Raw genomic sequence first — 21,102 nt, forward strand, 5'->3', positions numbered from 1 at the left:
GACGTATCTTAGGCTTTAGTTATATTAACTATTAGTATTTTTTTAATAATAAATCCATTTAAAGTCTGTTTGTATTAAATATTGTTAATTTCCAAAATTATATTTATTTTCATTATCAAACACTTCACTATATTATAGAAACTTTCAAACTGTTCAGCTCTGCCCATTATTTTGGCCTCGACTGTCTCTACTTTGAGCTGAGCAACAACTGTGAAGGGGTGTGACCAAACGTCATGTTATCTCGCTCACACAACAGCATGCGACACTCTGCCAACTTGCTGGCAGTTTGGTGGTTGAAAATGGCGTGCTGCCATGGCCACAGAGTTCTCACTGCGTGTGGGCTGGCCTTTGAGTAGTGTTGTTGTTGTTGTGCTTTGAGCAAAACAAAAACAAAACCAGTAAATCGAGTTTCGAAACTCAACGGTCGACGTCATCGCTGGCTGTCAATGGCAATGGCGATTTGCACGGTGCGTTTCAGAGCGCAGAGAGAGAGCGAGAGCGAGAGAGTGAGAGGACAGCAGCAACAGCAACAGCAACAGCGACGGCAGCAGCAATATGAACAGTAGAAGGAGGGCAACAGAAGTAAGAAAAACAGGTTCGCTTGCGCTCTGAGTGTTCACTCGTATTCATAACAAAAGAACGGCTTGAATTGAACGGTTCGCATTCGCACTCGCACTCGTGATTCGTGATCAGACGCGTCGATTTTTTGGTGTTTTTTGAATGTTTCATCTGAATTGTTTGGCATTATTTTGTGTTGTTTACGCCGCTTGTTTGCAACATTTTGAACGCGCCGGTTGTGCGACATTCGCCGCGTAGTGCTCAATATCATATTAATAAATATATATTACAATATCAATGCTGCCACACTGCAAATAAAGTGATCATATTGAATGTGCAGAGAGAGCAGAAAGTGAGTGCCAATAAGTGAAGATTCAAATAAAATATGTGCTCATCGCGTTGGAATCGACGAAAAGCAAGAGCCTAGCGAAAGTTTTAGCATAGCACCCAAGAAATTAATTAAACACAATGAGCTCATTCCTCATGGGTTATCCACATGCACCGCATCACGTCCAGAGCCCCATGTCCATGGGCAATGGCCTGGATCCAAAGTTCCCGCCGGTTGCCGATGACTATCATCACTACAATGGTCACTACTCCATGACCGCCTCGACGGGTCACATGGGTGGCGTTGGCGTCGGTGTTGGTGTCGGTGTTGGCGTTGGCGTTGGGGTCGGCGGTGGTGGCGGCGGGGGCGGTGCACTGGCTGGCAGCGGCGGCCCTGGCATGTCGGGCCACCCGCACGCCACACATCCGGCGGAAATGGTCAATGATTATATGGCCGCCGCAGCGCATCACCACAACCAACAGCTCCCGCACTCGCATCATCACAGCAACAGCGCACTCTCGGGCCACCATCACCAGAATGCCGGCTACACAGCGAACTATGCGACCACGCCGCCCTCCCATCATCCGCACACGCATCCGCACCAGAGCCTTGGCTACTATGGCCATCATGCGGCTGCCGCCGCTGCTGCTGCCGTGCACCATGCCCCCGAGTACATCTCCGCCGGCGTGGTGCACTCCGAGGGTGGCTACGGGCCGCCGCCGTCGGTGAATGTGCCAAACAGCAACACCGCCAATGCCTCCAATGGATACTATGGTGGCTACTACGGCACCACCAACGGCAGCGTGGGCAGCACGCACTCGCAGGGCCATTCGCCACTCTCCTCCCAGATGATGGACCTGCCACTGCAGTGCTCATCAACCGAACCGCCAACGAACACCTCACTTGGTCTGCAGGAATTAGGTGAGTAACAAATAGGAAAACAAAACAAGATACTTTAAACCAAGTAAAACAGAGTTTTAATAACTCAAATGGGGATTTAAATATGGAGCTATAAAGAATTACTTTCAAAAAGTATATCTTTTATATATGGATTAGGTCATTAAATTCATAACAATTTTTTCAACATTTGAATGCAGTCAACTATGCAAAATGTTAATATGAACTAAAAAAATAATAATTTATTTAATAAAATTAATCGTAATAAGTCTAGATTGAAGAATTAAATTTTCAACAAATTTTGTAGCATCAACATTAATTTAGTCTATATTTAATTTATATACAGATAATAATAAATATACAGATATAATAAATATCAAGTTTGAAATTTCAGATAACTACTAAAATGTGTAGTTAAATTTAAATGAGTACAAAGAAATTAAAGTTGATTCTTCCTTTGTTCATGTTAAAAATATATATTTAAATTTGAAAAGTATATCGATGGCGAAACATCAGAATTAAAATACAAACATTCATTAGTACAAACAAATGTTGAAAATTGTCAATGTTATGATAATACTTCTATTTAAGGTACTTTGGTATGTACTTTAATCTAAATACATGTATACTATATATTATATAGTTTAAATAATTAGTATACACATTCCTTGAGTCCTCAAACATTACATGTAACTTTTAATTAATTAAATTGATATTCATTAAGTATACCTTATTCGTAATTAAACATATTGTAGTATTAATATTTGAAAACAATTAACGTTTACTTTTACACAATAGGCTTAAAATTGGAGAAGCGTCTTGAAGAAGCCGCGCCAACTGGTCAACAACTGCAAGAAGTTCTACACTGTGATGATATGGGATCTGAAAATGTAAAAACATTTCAATTAGTTCAATTATTCTCAAGAAAGCTCATGAATATTGTTGATTCTTATGTAGGATATGTCTGAAGAGGATCGTCTTATGCTCGATCGTTCGCCAGACGAGTTGGCGTCCAATGACAACGACGATGATCTGGACTCCGATAGTGATGACGATCTGATGGCAGAGACAACAGATGGGGAGCGCATTATTTACCCTTGGATGAAGAAGATTCATGTAGCGGGTGTTGGTAAGTAGACACGTCTCTCACTTTCATATTTTGTTGATGCACCCACAAAACAGACTGTGCCCCATTTTGGTATGCTAATTAAATTACTTAGCTGCCAACACCCACGTGATCCACTGACAGACTTTGTAATGCTCGACTTCGGCAAAAAAAGCAGAAGAAAAAATTACTAAAAGACCAACGAAAAAAAAGAAAAAAACTACGCTTCGCGCTCATTAATCAAAATCAAGAATGGCACGCCTTCTGCTGAGGGCAGAGTTTGGCGAGTGACATATTCATATATAGTATGAGCATTACACACATTTCCCTATATGCTACATACATTATTTGTATCTTTATGCAACTGCCACTCGACTATACAAATGGCTCTGCGTGCTCTTTCAACACTTGCGACTTCCTTCAAGTGGATTCGCTTGTCATTTGCTATAGCTCATTCTGTTTCTTAAAATACATTTCGTCTATATAAAAATAGTCGAGTAACCCAATTAGTGAAAATTAAAAGTAAAGCGATTCAATTATTGATTTCAATTAATGACAATTTATTAACAACATAAAAACAAAGAAGCGTTTAATCTATAATCTTTTGGTTTACTAATTGTTCTTAAAGATTATAAATTTTTGTAATTGTATATACAATGATTTATTGTATTAACTTTCTCTCATTTATATTAAAATATTTGTTTTGATCTTAAATATTTAGATACTCACAAACAATAGAATTTATTAATTATATTTATTTTAAAATCGTATATCATAAATGTCGAATAAAAGCTTAATAATATTCTTAGCGGCCTTTATTAATATTATCAATATAAAAAAGGTATTTTTTCCATTTCATTTTTCCTATTATATTTGCTGTATTAAATAACATTATGAATTGAAATGTTTTTTTTTTTAACTAACAATATTCGTTAGTTCATTTTTTGTTATATTCAACAAGATTTATATCTTTTCGAATATGGAAGTGAGTTAATTGAAAACAGCGCAATTCCTCAATTTAAAATCTAGCTTCTCTCAAATGTATACAACTTTATTATTTTACTAAGACCACATTTAATTTACCATCAATTTTAAGTTTCCGACAATGTGTCTGTTATCTTTTTTATTAAATTTTCACACCGAACATTTTGAATGTGGGCTGCAGAAACAGGTTTCCATTCACTACGACTCGAGAGCGACTCGATGAGCGAATGAACTTGGTGGACAGCAAAGCGAATACCCAAATGCCACAAATGCTCAATTCTGAATATGCCCAATACCCAGGTGGCTTGGAGTATGAGTATGTGGTTATACACGCATTTGAATGTCAGCTTCGATAGATAATTACCATTAATTGTCGCGTCGCGGCGGAACATTAACTGGCCTAAAACCAAATTCATTGAGCAGCCATGTGTTGAGTTCCATTATCAAAAAAGCGACGTTTGTCAGCGCTTATTGTTTTAATTCTACTCAAAATTGGCTACCGCGCATGGTCACAACACACACCGCACACCACACACCACACAACTGGACTGGCTCCAGGCAATGACAGCTGACAATGGGTCGACAGTTTCAGGTGTTGGCGAGTGCATTACGGAAGGGAGGCGAGGGAGGTTCTAGGCTCGACTGATAAATGGCTTTTTAATTAGCGAGCTACTTGCTTAGTTGATGCGACTATGCAACTCCCATTGATGCACTCCAATTAAGCATAACCTTGACCCGAATGGCCAATTATATAATTAGGTTTCGCCACGCGTTCAGTCTTCAGTTTCAGCTTCAGTCACAGAGACAAAAATACAGATTCAGATTCGGATACAGTTGCAAAGACATAGACACAATCTCGACGTGCGACACTGACACTGGGGGATTAGCTATGCTGATGAGCATCAAATCGAAGTAGTTCGATGGTCGAACACACAGAGACGCACAGACAGACGGACAGAGACAGACAGAGAGCAGAGATCGCTCAGGGGCAAAACAAAACTCCGACTGAGTGACGGATGGTCCGTGTCATTTGATGTTAATGTTGTGACATTTATCATGAGCGCACGACTACGAAAACAAGACGAAACTTGATTATCGCCAGTGCATCATCTCTCTCGTTATACGGAATGCGGCTCTTCCCAGTTTCTCAGAGTTCCCCACCTCCCAGACTCTCCAGACTCCCGGCTCCCGACTTTCTCAGCCTGTGCATCTGTTTGCCTGCTCGCTGTTGTTCTCAGCTCTTTTTTTACAAATGACTTACACTCGGTTAGCAAGCGCTTACCTAGGCTCCAAATCAGACTTGGCGTGCGTATCAGGTGGCGTGTGGTCTCAACTGGCCCAACCAATTTGTATAATTCGCCTTCGGGCGAGCACAATAACAACGACAACGACAAATAACGACAGTCACAGCTATAATTTGCCAAAGTGTGAGTATTTAGAGAACAATTTGGCTTTCGTGCAAATAATTTAAGGTGTTGACAACACTCTTAAATGACGGCACAATCAAATTAAAATTTAGTTTAATTCAGTTGAGAAGTAAACAAAGCATTATTGATTGCGGAACATGAATACTAGATATATTGTTAAATTTTTTATAAATGGGAAGTCTGGAAAATAATATTATGTCACTCGATTGCATTGCAATTTTTGTTTAGAAAAACATTTTTGTAGATCCCCACATTACATAAGTTTAATTAAGATTGTATTCTTAGTTGCAACTCGACATTATTTCTGAATAATATTTTATAAGCTATATAATGTTGCTGCCCATTTTCGTTTTATTTTCAATCATATATTGTTAGTTGATCCATTGAAAAATTTGTACTTTTAAACTTACTCTCTTCATCTCATCTCATTGCAATAAGGAATTGTATTCGTTATTTTAATAAAGTAATAATAATAGTAATAGATTTCTACCATGTTTACATACATTCTCATTGGTAGTAATATCAAAATAGCTCAAGAATAACTTCTGCAAGAGCAACCTCAATCCAAAATACCGCCATGAATAATACTTGTATAGTCATAACACACTCAAATGGATGCATGCGAATTAAGGCAGAATATTGATTACATGCACGATAGCCTCAGTTTATTCAAGAATTTATGCAGATGATCGGCGAGAACGCGTTCCACATAACATTCAATAACAACAACTGGATTCGCACATTCTCATTGTAGTTGTAGTTGTTGTTGTTGTTGTTGTATTCATGTTTTAGCCTCATATATTGATAGTCATACTCGTAGTCATAGTCATAGTCATAGTCACTGAAAAACGTGGCCAGCCTTGTAACTGAATTTCAATGGCAAGTCCACGATTAAGTTTCCAGTGTGCCACAGAGGCCAGGCTCACAGTTACCCGATGACTTGCGAAAAACCTCATCAGCAAGCGGCAAAAACAAAATGTGCAAGCCCATACCCAGACTGAGACTGAGACTGAAACTCAGACTCAGACCCAGACCCAGACCGAGACCCAGATGCGACCGAGATGCTGTAAAACGTAAGCCCAACTCAGGTTATCTCCTATTGCCTTTTTGCAAAAACGCTGTCGAGAGACTGAGCTCAGAGACCAGAGACCGGAGACCAGAGACTTCAGCACTGGCCCAAGCCCAGGGCATGACAATGATGAAAATGACGCAGTAAAAATTAAGAAGTTCGCCTTTTATGACAGATGAGGCACGAACAGCTGAGAGACTGTGACTCTGACTGTGGCTGCGATTGTGAATGTGACTGTGAATGTGACTGTGAATGCGCCCCGCCATCTGTAACTCTGTAGCTGTAGCTGTATTTGTAAATACAACTCGAGTATCTTATGGCGAACAAAGCGTAATTAGCGTCCCAATGGAATATAAAAATCACATGCATGTGAATGTGAGTGTGACTGTGAGTGTGAGTGTGAATGGAGATCAGAATTCAGAAAAAGAGACGCTTCAAAGTCTGCGCTGCGAGTTCGCCCAATTTGCGCCAATAAAGTTCTGGAAGCCCTCTCAACATGTGCGAATTATTGAAATTGGCATTAATTGGCGACGCTTTTATTGGTCCGAGAATAATTCCAGCGTATCGTAATAATACCACCAAGACGAGCGAACAAGCACTCAAACAACAAAACTTTGAGTGCTTTTTGTGGCAAGTCTCGAAACGTAGCGAAACGAAACCAAACGAAACGAATCTTCAAGGTCGCGTCTATTGTTGCTGCGGACTTTAAAAAGTCGTGAGCTTCTTAACTTGATGCTGTTTGTCTTTCTGCTTTTGGTCATAACACTCTTTTTTTGTATTTTTTAGACTATTTACAATATATACAGCTGAGAGCTAACTTTTTGAAAATGGCTTCAGTATCGGCTTTAGGACAAGTGGCAGTTTCAGTTTCGCCAAGCAACAACAAGTTTTGGTCATTAGGTTCGTTGTGGAAAGTGAAAATGTTTGGAGTATTGTCAGCATTGTTGCTACTATGGCTACTATGGCTTAAGGAATGAATGGCCATATAGAAACTATAGAAAACTACAAACACAATTATACGGGTTTATATATTTTGTTATGAGATCATTATTAAAGAAACTAAAAGTGACTTTTTAAAGACTTCTATAGTAAAGTTGTTGAGTTAAGTAGATTATTGTTTTATTTTGATTAGAATATATAACAGAAGCTTAAGTTTTTTAAATATAGTTTGTAAACGATCAATTTAGAGTTGTTGACAAAAGTTTTTTGAACTTTGCTACGCTTTATTACTTCAAAACCAATTACACATTCAATCAATCAATGGAATATATTGCATTTGCAACTTAAAACTGGTTTCAGCATACTTTCTGAAATCATTTTAAAATGCAAATTACAAAAATATTTTTAAAATATGTTTTTATTATTATCTTACGTTTATATTTTAATTATAGCAATTGAGATTTGCATCATTATTGAACATTGAGCGCAAAAGTTGGTCATCATAGCTGTGATTCGCATATTATTTTACTATAAAAGTCAAATTTATTTTAAACTTAAACTGTAAAATCGGTTGTAAATTTCTGCTATCATCATAAAATTATATGCATACAAAAAATCATTACGAATTTGAAATGCTAAAATTATAAAATGAAAGTGTTTGTTATTTCCAATTTCAAATTCCATATAAGGAACAACGGATTCATCAACCAAAAACTTGCACATAATTCACTAAATTATATAAAAGCTTTATAATCATGTTATTGTTTTATTAATGAACAAATTCTACGTGAGGTGACATCAATCATTTTGATGTCTTCTCAGACATTTTTTGTGCGGTAAAACAAAACGACGTTTGCTAAAATTTTTGTTGAAAAATTGATCGAGTACTTGGCACGTTTATTGTGCCATTTTTTTTTCTTATTTATTAACTTAAAATTAACATGTGTTTTTTGCAGTCTCGCCTTTTGTGCCTTTTGTCTTCGTCTCTGTCTTTCCCTTATGCAGTAAAAGTTATTATTAAAGTGTTGTTTGGCGAATTTAGAATTCGAGTTGTGTGCACTTTTTGAGCTTCAATTGCTGCGGGTGCTTGAGCTTCAGCTTCAGTTTGTAGCTAAACAAATAAGTCGGGGATATATACATGTATAAAGACAATTGTTTCTAAGTACACGAGATTTGTGGTACTATGTATATGCTATGTATATGTGTGTGCTTGTAAGTAGCATGAGCTCATGTTTATTTTTATTTGCCTGCCACAAATTGCAAGTCACTTGACAAGCTGCTGATGCAGCTCCCGCTGTTGTTGAAATGCTGATGTTGACTTGCCTTTTTCCATGAGCTCATGAAACGAGCGCACACACACACACACATAACACACACAGACGCACACACATTAAACCTTACCCACATATTGTTGCCGACAATTCACAGTTGGCAACATCAATACTAAACATTAAGTTAAGAAAAAACGTAACGAAACCTAGCGAAACCTGAAATGGAATTCAATTTAGAACTCAAGTGAAGCTGACACTGGCCGATGCGGCGTATGCGCAATATGCGCGCCTTGCACCGCCAGCTTCATTAGGGCCAAAGCAAGAGACTTGACTTGAGTTGTTGTGTTTTGCTTGGAAATTAATTTGTTGTCATTTGTTTAATTTAATGTTGAATGCTGCACACGAAAAACTGCGCTTTTTGCCGCATTGTTTTTACGTTTTCAAGCGCCAGCATTTTTCATAGAGAGTTTCGTAAACGGGTTTGGTCTTAGGTCTTAGGTCTGGGTCTCTGGATTTTGGTTTTGGGTTGGGAATTTTGATGAATGAGCAGGTAAATCAAAGTTGACAGACGTACAATATTTTCAACTTGGCACGAGTCAAATTTCTTTCGAACACAGGTCGTGCCCTGGCGACGTTACACAAAAATATTTACACACTCTCGCACTATCGCGTCAATTAATCAAGTGGCCCAGTTGCCCAGTTAATACTCAATTGCACGGCGATTGCGAATGAATGAATCGATCGCAGGGTAATGTAAAGCCCGGAAGTTGGACCACACCTCAGACAATACTCCCAGTTAAATGGGCTAACGATCAGTTTTGTGGATTAAAGAGATATCGAGTCAGATATTGTTCTGGCAGTGAAGTTAACCCACAATTGAATTGAGCCGCCGACACAAAAAGATTATGCTTATTAAGTAACGTCTGACATAGTTTGTTTTTCAACGTTCTTTTTTGTTTTTTTTGAAACTGACTCGTTTCCCCCCGCTCTCGGGCTATGAATGAAACTGTAGAGTCACAAATGCATGATAAATCATATGATGGGACAAACATGCCGACAGCCGTGCATGAGGCAGGGCCAATTATAATAACTCGACACATCATATACATACAACAAGCGACAGAAACAGGGAAAAAGAGAGAGAGAGAACAAGCGAGAGAGAGGGGAAGTCATCGTCCTACGCACTAATATGTTTAAGTATCGCCGCCAATTCCCCAGAGAGCGCCAATTTTCCCAAAAAAAAAAAAAGAAAAGAAAACATGCAGCTCGCTCTTTAGCAGTTTCACGCTATGTTTGCCCCTCTGTTGTGCTTGTGCAATCTTGATTTCCTTGGCCTTGTATGATTCGGCAGTTTCATAAATTGGCTGCCAAGCAATTGCAATTGGCACTCTTTTGGCTTCGCGCTCCGCAACAATGACGCTGCACTTTGGACCCGAGACTTTGACTTGGACTCAAGTCCACACTGGGCAACTTGAAGGCCTCTTCCTGGACATGGACATGGCACCTCTCCGCCTTCTCGTTTCATTTCGTTTCGTTGAAATGTTGAAATGAAATGATACGCACTTATTAAAAACGAATTAACGCAGCATGCTGCCAACGCCAACGCCAGCGCTGCCAACTCGCGTCGAAGACTCTGAAGACTCCGACGCAGCAGCTGGTGTTGTTTTTGTAGTTGTTGTTATCGCTGGTTTGTTGGACCCTTGAATGGTTTCATTTTCATTGTTTTGGTTCCTTGTGCTTCGCTCGTGTTGCTTGTGCCTCTGGGGCTTTGTAATTGATATTGTTTATTTGATTTGCCTTTTTTACACATTTTTTTTACTGCATTGTGGGCATGTTTTATTTTTTGTTTTGTTTTTCTTTTTTTGTGTTATCAAATCAATAACTCATTGAAGAATTTGCGTACAAAAAGCGTGACGAATTGATGCGATGAGCTGTTCTTCAAGGAATTTCTGAGAAATACATTTCAATGTTTTTATTTGTAGAGAAAAAGTTATATTGAATATCCTTGCATGCGCAAGTTGAACTTGAGAACGTCTTTTGTTGAGTTTAGAATTGAAACCGCATTAAATTTTAATGTGCTTATTGTTGTTATCAATAAGTATAAAAGCAATGTGTTAATATTATATAATATTATTGTAGTATGAAATGAATTATGGATAAGTTAAATTAAATTTCATATTGAATACATTTCTACTAATCTTTTCTAAAAATATTTGTAGAAGAAATTCTCAGTATTAACTTTCCTCATTTCAAAAACCTAGTTCAACATAATAGGTTGATATTTTGATATAGAGAAAATGTCAAGTTGAACTTTATAAACATCTTGCTTCTTCATTGTAACTTGTCAGCAACTCTTTAAGGCCTACGTCAATTGATTTGAAACATTTAAGCACAGTCCAAAGGGAGAAAGCTTACCCTTGCTGCCCCGCCCCCGTGCTCTTTTGTGTGTTCCCACTTGGCTGTCAGCGGCTAGTGGACAACATCATTAATCTGCGTGGTGTCTGGGCAAACGGCAAACGCAGCCGGGATTGAAATATTTATATCAAATCGAAAGCTGTCTGTCACAGTGCAATGAAATTTTTATAAATTACAACTTGATGTGCGCCGGATATGATTGGTCAAGCACGGAGAGAGCACTGGCGAAAATAGAAATATCAACTCCAGTCGCAATCCCAATCCCATCTCGATGCCATTGGAAGCTGGCCCCAAAAAATTGAAATTTATGGTGCGAATATAAATTTGATGGGCTGTCCGTCCGTCTGTCTGTTCCATTTGATGGACCCGCAGGCAACGGGGTTACGATAATGCCCTGAATCGGGGCAGCAGGTGTGGCGCATAAAAAACGGAACAGGAAAAGGATACAGCGGCTGTACGGCGCTGGCTTTTTTTCTGAGGGTAGCTGCAGGCGGGAAATGTTTAATTTCAAGGAAAAACTAAATACAAACGTGAAATGCTTGCTGTTGTTTTTGTTGTTGTTGTGCTCTTTTTTCCAAGTAGTCTGCGTCAACGTTCCGCGTCCGATAGGCAAACAGACAGGCAGTTGTATTATTTGATTTTGATTAATTATCCTGTCCAACTGCCGCGGACTGGCGCTGTGTAAGTGCAGCTCTTTCATCTATCCGCCCGTCGTCCTTTTACTTCTTCTTCTTCTTCTTCAGCTTCTTATAGTTGCTTGTTCTTCATCATATTCGCTACCCTTCGATGGCTGCAATGCTGTTTGGGGGAGGTTCAAGGTGCTTGTCGAAAAGTTTTTGGCGCGCTTTTTGGGGTTGTCAACTTATCATGGGAGATTTATTGCGCCTCCTGCTTATTATGAAACTCCATTTGAAGTGTATTAATTGTGCCGCGATGCGACTTAATCGCCGCGTCGCTTCTCCCCATTCAGTCTCCCAACCCTTTCGCAAATATTGCCAATCATTAATTATGCATCTTGTTTAACACACAAACACACACACTCTCTTCTCTCTTGCAGCGAATGGCTCCTATCAGCCGGGCATGGAGCCGAAACGCCAACGCACCGCCTACACACGCCACCAGATACTCGAACTGGAGAAGGAGTTCCACTACAATCGCTACCTGACCCGACGCCGTCGCATCGAAATTGCCCATACGCTGGTGCTGTCGGAGCGCCAGATCAAGATCTGGTTCCAGAATCGACGCATGAAGTGGAAGAAGGACAACAAGCTGCCCAACACGAAGAATGTGCGCAAGAAAACCGTCGATGCCAATGGCAATCCAACACCGGTAGCCAAGAAGCCCACTAAGCGTGCCAGTGCCAAGAAGCAGGCCCAGCAACAGCAACAACAGCAGCAGCAACAACAACAGCAACAACAGCAGCAGCAACAGCAACAGACACCGGTGATGAATGAGGTAGGTTGCATGCGCTGAAAGTCAACAGCGGCGAAGCACTTAGAGCACCAATGACATTAGCTGAAAGTGGCACTTGCACACGAGATTACGACGATAGAAAAGCTGAGCCATAAAAGCGTATTACTTTGACAGCCGAGCTGAGCAAAAAAGCGTTTTATGACTCATGCAATTCGCTTGAGAGAAATTATCTATCTGCTAAAAGTGCCTTAAGCTCCATTTAAGAGGTGAAAAAGAGATGAAGTGTAACTTGTAGCTTTACTTAGTCCGTCTGTCTGTCTGTCCATTGAGAAAGCCAACTAGAGCTCAGGAACTATTGCAGCTAAGGTTGCCAAAGTTGGTGACAAGACTTTTCTAAAGTAAATGCAACGATATCTATGATCTGTCTGTCTGCCTGTCCATTGGTATATATTAAATACCCAGAAGTCAGAAAATAGATGAGTTATCATAATGGTTGCCTTAAGTTTGTTGCTAAGGTTAAGATCTTATGAGCTTTTAAGATTATATAAGCTCCCGTCATTTTTGCTATTTCCGTCTGGTTGTCTGTCCGCTATATAAAATTCCTAGAATTCAGAAACTATAAGACTTAAAGTTAGTAAATTGACTCTTACAAAGTCAATATAATTACACATCATAGATTTAGCGCAACTTTATACGTAAATCAAGACTTTTATTAACATATTATATTATATTTATTCCCTTCTCTTTAGTGCATACGTTCTGATAGTCTGGAGAGTATTGGAGATGTCAGCTCATCGTTGGGCAATCCGCCGTATATTCCAGCAGTTTCGGAGGCGCCTAACTTGACGGGCTGCGGCAATGGCAATAATGGCAATGGTTATCCAGGATCTCAACAGCATCAAGTGCACCACAGCAATAACAATAATAACAACAACAATAATAACAACAACAACAACAACAGTAGCAACCTCAACAACAATAACAATCAAATGCATACGGGTCTGCATCATCATCAACAGCAGCAGCAGCAACAGCAATCCGATCTCATGACCAATCTGCAGCAGCATATTAAGCAGGACTACGATCTAACAGCACTTTAGGGCAACAGCAAACTGTTGTTGTCCTCGTTGAGCCTTGTACATTGAATCCTTTAGTTAGCACCGCAATACTTTCTGGTATCCACACACACTCTTTAGTCAGCATGTATTGTAACATACTTTATTGTAATCATAATGACACCACTTTTTTATACACCCGATGAGCAACGATTCAGTTGACTCGGGCAATTCGGAATATACAGTGAACAAAAACTTACTTGTAGTTAGTTAAGCACCAAAAACAAGAAAGAAATCCTCGACCACGGGCTGAATTTATGATAAGCAACAAGGCTGCAAATCTGAAGAACATCTGAACTCTGATATTCTTTTCTTATACAGAAACTTTTGGTTAAAATTGAATTTGATTTCAAAAGTTTGTTTTATTGAAATGAACTATAATCAAGATTATTTGAAACTTTATGATTTGCCGTCTTGTTCACAGGCTTATATGCAATGTTTCAGCCCCATCCAAAAATAAAACAAAATACACTTTATATAAAGAAAATCTTGTAAATTAGCAGTACTTAATTAGTGGTACATAAGTCTTTGTATAAAGCATAGCAAATTAAATGTAAACACAAACCCCAATTTGTCATAGTCCTAAGTGGAAGTATATAGTGTATTATCTATGAGTTATTATAATTATAATTATTATTACTATTATTATTGTATCTGAATAGTTGCATCTGTTGTGCGTAGATATTTATGTAAGTTCAAACGTATATTTTATGGAACAACAACAAATGGAAAAAACAAAACTAAACAACAAACAAACATGCGTATATAAGTATATAAATATACCTAGACAATATAAAAACCAAATAAACAGAACAATTTTACTTGGAATTAATATGGATTCTTTATTTTATTAAAATTATTATTTTTTCCTAGATTTAAAAAATTTCAATTATTTTTGTTATGAAAATAATTATAGATTTCCCCATTTAATTTGGAAATTCATTCTATACCAATATCAGAAACATGTTTACCAATCGAACAGTGTTTCACCCATAAGCCTGAATGTTTGCAATTTACGCTGATTCATCGTTCATAGTCATCTAATTAGGACAAATTTAAACATCATGAAAGCGAGCTGCTGTGCATTGAGTTCGAGTCTGCGCTTCATCCTGTGAGTGGGCTCAAAAGAATTCAGAACTCAACAAGCCTTTGTTGGCAATCAACGTTGCTCATGTGGAATGGCAGGGAGCCGCAAATAAAAAAAAGGGTAGCTGGGTCTGGGGAGCAGGAGCTGTAGCTGAAGTTGGAGTTCGGAATGAAAATGAGGCGAGAGATGAACAGGCAGCGATAGTTGGCAAATGCTAACAAGAGTTCTTAATTAAACATCGATTCGCAATGATTGATCACAGCCCATTGGCACCTGTTGGCTTCTGGAAATATGTTAAACAAGGCATCATCTTTCAAATTGGCAGCCTACCTACTCGATTTCCACAGTCAAGAGAGTGCTAGAGAGAAGGAGAACGAGGAGTGGAGAGCGAAATAAGTGAGAGAGTGTCATAAACTGGTCTTAGCCAAGACTTGAATTGTTTGCGTCAGACAAACTTCCCTGAAACTGCAAAAAAAAAAAAAACCGAAGTCCTATTGCAAATTGTCGTTGCTTATTCAGGCGGACATTGCGTTGACAGTGTGGCCATAAAGCCAAAGGTAAACAGCACATGTGTGACAAGAGCAGCAAGGAGGGGAAGAATAGGAGGGAGCTGCCACAAGCTGGGCACAATCAATCTACTCGGACTTGACAGTGGATTGTCTTGCAGGAACACGAAAACACTCTTAGCGCTTAATTTATCATTGCGAAATGATCTACGCGCCTTCAGCTCAAGACCCTGGCCAGCTCCAGCACCAACTCCAACTCCATCCAACTCCGTCTCCGTCTTCAGTTCATTCCTGCTCGAGCAACTGGAAATTACGCGCACTCGCGCAATGCGATAAAAAGGATTAAGAGCTGCAATCGAACCCGAAGCGTCGTGCAGCGGAACGAAGAGTGCCGCAAGGGTTCGAAATTGGCAGCTCGAAATGATTACAGCCAGGAGCCAGGGAGACCAAGGAGCACGTGTTATGCCATTGAGAATGCGACAACGGGGACAACATCCCCTGACCCTAATTACCAGCAACGGTAGCCTTCGCTTGTCAGTGGCTTTCTTTTCTTTGAGGACCTACCGCAAAAGTGTTGAGTATGTTACTACTATAATTTGTATTAGATATGCATTTTGATTAGATTGGAATTATTCATGTAAATTAGCGGACGTCATTGAGAAAGTACTGTGCAGAATATTGAAATACTGAAACGTTTTCCATGAATAACTTTAACTATATTTCTTCTTTATAAAATATTTTGTTAATGCGTTTATTTTAGTTTGAAAGCAATTACCATACATCTTTAATACTTGTTCACATATTCTAAAATAATATCATTTTATCGACATTAAAAGCTAGAATCGCGATTCTATATATATAATAATAACAACAGTATTAATGATTCCTATAAATTTGATGCAATCAGATAAAAATTTTAAAAGTAATCTGATGAATACTTTTGTATGGCAAAAATGCTTACTGCAATCGAGTTTAGCTGCTTTAGCCGACAATCTGGTATGTTTATTATGCCATAGTATATTTTGAATGTAGTACTATATCAATATACCAAATATAGACTTCAGTATATTTTTTAAATTATTGTAATATATTAATTTGATATATTTTAAAAATCATACCGCAATGTTTTGCTCTTATTAAAAATGGTGACTGTGTATAATAACCCCCACATAAATATTTTGATTTCATGGTAATTCAGTTCTCGTGTGTTTTCCCAACTCTTTTTCTTTTCACAAAAATTACTGAATTGACTTTTGACTTTAGTGTTCTTAGTCAAGTGCGTATATAAATTCTGTTCGACTGCTTTGAAGTTGTCGCTGGTTGTTCGGCATGCTTTAATCCCGTCTCATCCTCTTTCATCCCGGCTAATCCCCACAGAAGTCACCGGACATGGCACAGCCCACTCCAGCCGAGTCGCAGTCAGAGTCGAAGTCAAAGTCAAAGGAAAAGTCAACCCTTTTTGCGACTAAGAAGAAAAACAATTAACCCGTCTACTGTTGCTAATTTCATCGGATCTTCAGGTTGCATGCGGCGGCGGCATTTTGCATACAGTCTGTGGACACAGACACAGACACAGCGTTACGCCCCCTCGCACGCCCACGCGACAGACCGATTTACATGAACAGCACATGAGCAAGGATATTTTTGTGCAGAGAATCCAGCTGAGCGCCGCACGCCATCGACGGCATTCTAACGGTTGACTTCTGCTAATGCGTGTCCTTTTGATGCTATTGTCGGGCAATTTCGGCATTTTTTCCATTGGCTACCGTTTTTGCAAAGGGATTGGCCAGGATTCTGGTATTCTGAGAAGTGCGCATACCTGCTAATTAGTTAGGTGATATTTTTGAGAGGCAAGCGACGAGAAGACATGAGACTTTTTTGTCAAAATAAACATCAATTCTCATTAGGCTTGAATTGGAAACAAATATCTCGGCGTCCGGCATAAATCAAAGTTGCACCGATGCCAAGGCCACAACTGACGTTGCATTTGCCCACTTACAAACAATTGTGGCAACAATGGGCAGCTCTCGAGTGGTGGCCTCAGGAATCAATCAAGGCTCATCACTCACATCACACGCAGCCACTCGAAAAGCATCAACAAGCCCTTAGACTCGCTTTATGTTAGTGTATGTGCACGTGTGTGTGTGTGTGTGTATTGCTTTAATTAATGTGTGTCCATTTATTAAATTGGCAGTTTAGTCTTGGCGTCAGAGAGAAGGAGAACGAGATGTAGATGGAGATGGAGATGGAGAGACTCGACTGCGGTTGGCCATTTATGCACTTGGCTTACTCCAGCTCCTGCTCCCTCTCCCTCTCTCTCTCTCTCTCACTCTGTCTCTCTGTGTATTTGTTGTGCATGCGTGCGGCCGATCAGCCTAATTTGTAACCATTAACCAACGTATTATGTTTGGCCAAGCGAATGCATGCTGTTTACCCATGTTACGAGAGCCAAGGAGCCTCGTTTTATGTTTGCCTCGAAGGCTCGATGGATAGATGCTTCGTTGGTTGGCTTGGCTGGTTGAAATGGTTGCTTGACTGGATAGATGGATGAATGTCTGCGGTGATTTTTGTCTATTAAAAACCATTTAAAATAATGGACAAACCATTTGTGCTCTTGATTCCTTTTGTGCTACAAAAGAACCCCAAAACTGCCGGAGGTGTGAAAAGTCGCAGGCCATTTGGATGCAGTCACAACTTTGATTTCAAATAAAAATCGAATGAATATTTTTCAAAATGTTCAAAATAAATGTAGCTTACCAAATGAATTTACTTTTATTTATAAATCAATCTTGAGCTGTTTTTGTTTTTTTGTAATGCTATACTTCTTTACTTTACTTTTCTTTAAATCCAATAAATTTCTATACATAAGAATAACTGAAAACATTTTAAGAGTTAACATTTAAAGAATTTAAGATAAAAATGCATGATAACAAAATTAAAGAAAACCAAAATAAATTAAAGGCTAAAAACATTAAAAAAATTAAAGGCTAAAAACCTAAAAGAGAAACTAGCAAGAGCCCAAAGTATTATATATAAAATATTTAAATGCCATGTTTATAAATATTTGACAAAAATTTTTCTTTTATTCACACAATTTCATAAAACAGAATATTCAGAATATATTCAGAATTATTTCGGCGACAGCAAAATTTAATATATTGCAATTGTAATGAAAAGAATGCAGGAAATGTTTTAGTCGCGCATTGCCCATAGTTGTGAGATTGAGAATCGTTCGATAAATTCCTAAATAAATTTACAATTGTATAAGCTCAGATTGTTCACTTGCGAATCCATTGACAAGTCCAAATTGCAATTGCAGTTCATATTCGGCGACACTATTGAAGAATTTTCAATCTTTCTCAGTAGCATCCACATTTGGTTCGAGTTCACTGCGGGAATTGTCAGTGTATGTGTGTAGATATGTATAAGTATGTGTATATGTGTGTTGGTGTGTGGCGTACAGAGCAGTATATGCGGTAATTGACATTCGATCATTAATCAAAGTGCACAATGCAGACATTTCGTTTCGAATTTTATTTAGTTTTGTATTCGTGCTGGTTCTCTCAGTTGAAGTTGTTGTTCTTGTTGTTCATCTCCGATTTTAGCAGTGAATTGCCCGCTGCGTCCCGAATATATACACCATATAGCACACTGATTCCAAGCCAAATGCTGTCCGGCAGTTTCCAAATTCACAATTGCGAGGCAAGTGAAACGGCCTTCAACACCTTCGTGTTGTGGCAAGGTGAGAGTGCCACAGTTTGTTTCAACTGCTGCCACTTGGAAGCACCCTTCAGGAGCTCATGGCTGATGGCTCCTGGCTGCCAGCATTTTATATGTGTGTTACATCTAAGGCCACCATCATGGCCGCCCGGCGCTACTGAGTGCTTTTGTTCTTTTGGCTGACAGCTCGACAGTCCCCCTCGGTCTGAAGAGTCCACAAATCCTCATATATATGATGTGAGGGTTTTTTTTTTCCGCACACCCTCCCCTGACAGCCATGCCACTTTTCCTCTCTCCCTCCTCCTCTCCCTCTGCCTTTCCATTCTCCCTCATCCGCTGCCTGACTAGTCAACAGCAGTGAAAGTTCTCCATGCGTGCAAAGGACCAAGATGAAAGTAGCAATTTCGTCCATTTGCAATTTTTACCCCAAGTTTCATTCGCTTCATGGAAGCAGAGTGCGTGTGTGCGTGCGTGTGTGTGTTTGCGTTGGTGTGTCTTTGACAGTCGCATTTTGATGAAATTTTATTCTGTTCACATACCCGTCAATGTCATCTCTGCCGCTCGCTTAGTCCTTCGTTTTTTATGCCATGTCCTTTTCTTGATTATTTCGTTGACGTGCCTCAAAAAAAAAGAACGAACGAAAATAAAAGAAACAAGCATTCGCTCACAATGAAAAGGAAAGAAAGAAGTGTAGAGCAAATGTGGGTTCAAGTTAAATTCGCCTTAAATTTTGTACTAAGCATCTAGTATTAGAATCTGGAATGTAGGAAATACATACCTGTAATATAGTTAGACATTTCCATATGAAGTATAAAATATCTTATTTTCCTGCATCTTATTTATTTGTACTTTGTTTTAATTTTGATAAAAATAGTATTTGTTATTTTTTCTAGGTATTCTTCTTTTTCAAAATATATCAATATCAATGTTTTAGTTAATGTATGCTTAATGCGTTTATGTATATAATTTATTATTAAGAATACTTTTCAAGTATTCAATATGACGTAAGAATTAAATATTTTGTTGGTGTAAGTATAAAATAATTTTATTTTTTAAACGCGGTAAATAAAGCAATCTTTTAAAGAATTGTTTTTCCAATTCACAATAAAATATATACATATGTGTAAAACCATTACTTGATTTTAAAATCCACAGTTACTGTGAACAAGTTCCACATTATGGTGCGCGAGCGCCATCTACCGCTGAGTAGTGAATTGAACTCTGCTTCCATACGTTCCAAGTTTGGTTTGTGAATGTGAACATTCGCTCTCTCTGTCTGAGAAAGCGAGACAACGATAGTAGTCAGCAGTTGTGAAACTCACCAGATGGTTTGTGTCCCTGCTAAATTTATCGGAATTTAAAAATTTAAACAGATTTACCGCGTAGGATTTGAATCAAGCCGTTCAATAACACATGGCTTCTTTGCATTTCATTTAACAACATAGTTTTTTTGAAAAAGTTATATTTGAATGCTTAACACTTCGATATTAGTAATTTTTCTATAATTTTGAATATTTATTAATATTGAAAGAAATTGATTTGAGACTCATTTATTACCAAAATAAATTTGAGTTATGTTTTTTACTGTATTAAGAATTTTTAAAATCATTGTAACAATCATTAATAAATAAATAAACAAATTCCTTATATAAACCCACAGGTTAAGCTGATGAATTATTAATATGGTAAATTGCTTTTAATTGCATATTACCCACTCAGCTCTCTACATTCCGCATCATTCATTAAATGCATTCATTCAATGGCAAAAATTCAATTTGTTACACAAAAAAATGATTGAGTTATTTCATTTTGATTTCTGACCAATTTTTGCCCTAAGGGGCAGCTGAAACTGACCTCGACTAATTAGCAAAGTCAAAGGGGATCAGTCAACGACGGAAGTCGGACAACGGACGAGGGGCAAGAAGCAGAGACAGAGTCCAATGGGGGCATCAGGCAATAAAAATGGCATTCAGTTTATGTTAATCCAATAAATATTATTCGGCTGCTGCGCAGTTGGCAATCAATTTTGTTTGGAAAACAATTTGTATTTGTTGTTGCTGGTTATCGTTATCGTATTGACAGTGGAATGAGTCCAGTTTGAAGGTCCTTCTCTCTACTCTGCTGGCTGCTGGTTGCTGGTTGCTCTGGCTGCCTGGTTGGATGGCTGGCATGCTGCTGCCACGGCAGCGTGCAACAAATTTAAAAGCTCAATTTGTCCATTTATGTCAACTTGTCACGCGAAGTAAAATAAAACGAATTAATAAAATG

At 38.6% G+C, this 21,102-nt stretch overlaps 1 protein-coding gene and 1 long non-coding RNA gene across 2 annotated transcripts; one reads left to right on the forward strand and one right to left on the reverse strand.

Moving 5' to 3' along the window:
* The first annotated feature begins 605 nt into the window (after positions 1-605).
* LOC133836348 (homeotic protein deformed) lies at positions 606-14,349 on the forward strand. The gene is made up of 5 exons (XM_062266795.1): positions 606-1,807; positions 2,582-2,673; positions 2,741-2,912; positions 12,051-12,448; positions 13,156-14,349. The coding sequence occupies exons 1-5, from the start codon at positions 1,027-1,029 to the stop codon at positions 13,504-13,506; spliced, it is 1,794 nt and encodes a 597-aa protein (XP_062122779.1). The 5' UTR covers positions 606-1,026; the 3' UTR covers positions 13,507-14,349.
* LOC133836352 (uncharacterized) lies at positions 3,898-5,423 on the reverse strand. Its single transcript, XR_009893719.1, has 2 exons — positions 5,155-5,423; positions 3,898-5,090 (listed from the first exon to the last, which is right to left on the reverse strand). It is a non-coding gene; the product is annotated as an uncharacterized LOC133836352 (long non-coding RNA).
* Positions 14,350-21,102: the final 6,753 nt, after the last annotated feature.

The sequence above is a fragment of the Drosophila sulfurigaster genome, chromosome 2R (genome assembly GCF_023558435.1).
Source record: "Drosophila sulfurigaster albostrigata strain 15112-1811.04 chromosome 2R, ASM2355843v2, whole genome shotgun sequence".
Lineage (NCBI taxonomy): Eukaryota > Metazoa > Arthropoda > Insecta > Diptera > Drosophilidae > Drosophila > Drosophila sulfurigaster.

What these genes read in the sequence shown, in the direction of transcription:
- LOC133836348 (XM_062266795.1), top strand. Translation starts at nt 1,027, where the DNA reads ATGAGCTCATTCCTCATGGGTTATCCACATGCACCGCATCACGTCCAG. An exon ending in GATTCATGTAGCGGGTGTTG is followed by an intron (nt 2,913 to 12,050) that starts GTAAGTAGACAC and finishes TCTCTCTTGCAG; the next exon opens with CGAATGGCTCCTATCAGCCG. An exon ending in AGACACCGGTGATGAATGAG is followed by an intron (nt 12,449 to 13,155) that starts GTAGGTTGCATG and finishes CCTTCTCTTTAG; the next exon opens with TGCATACGTTCTGATAGTCT.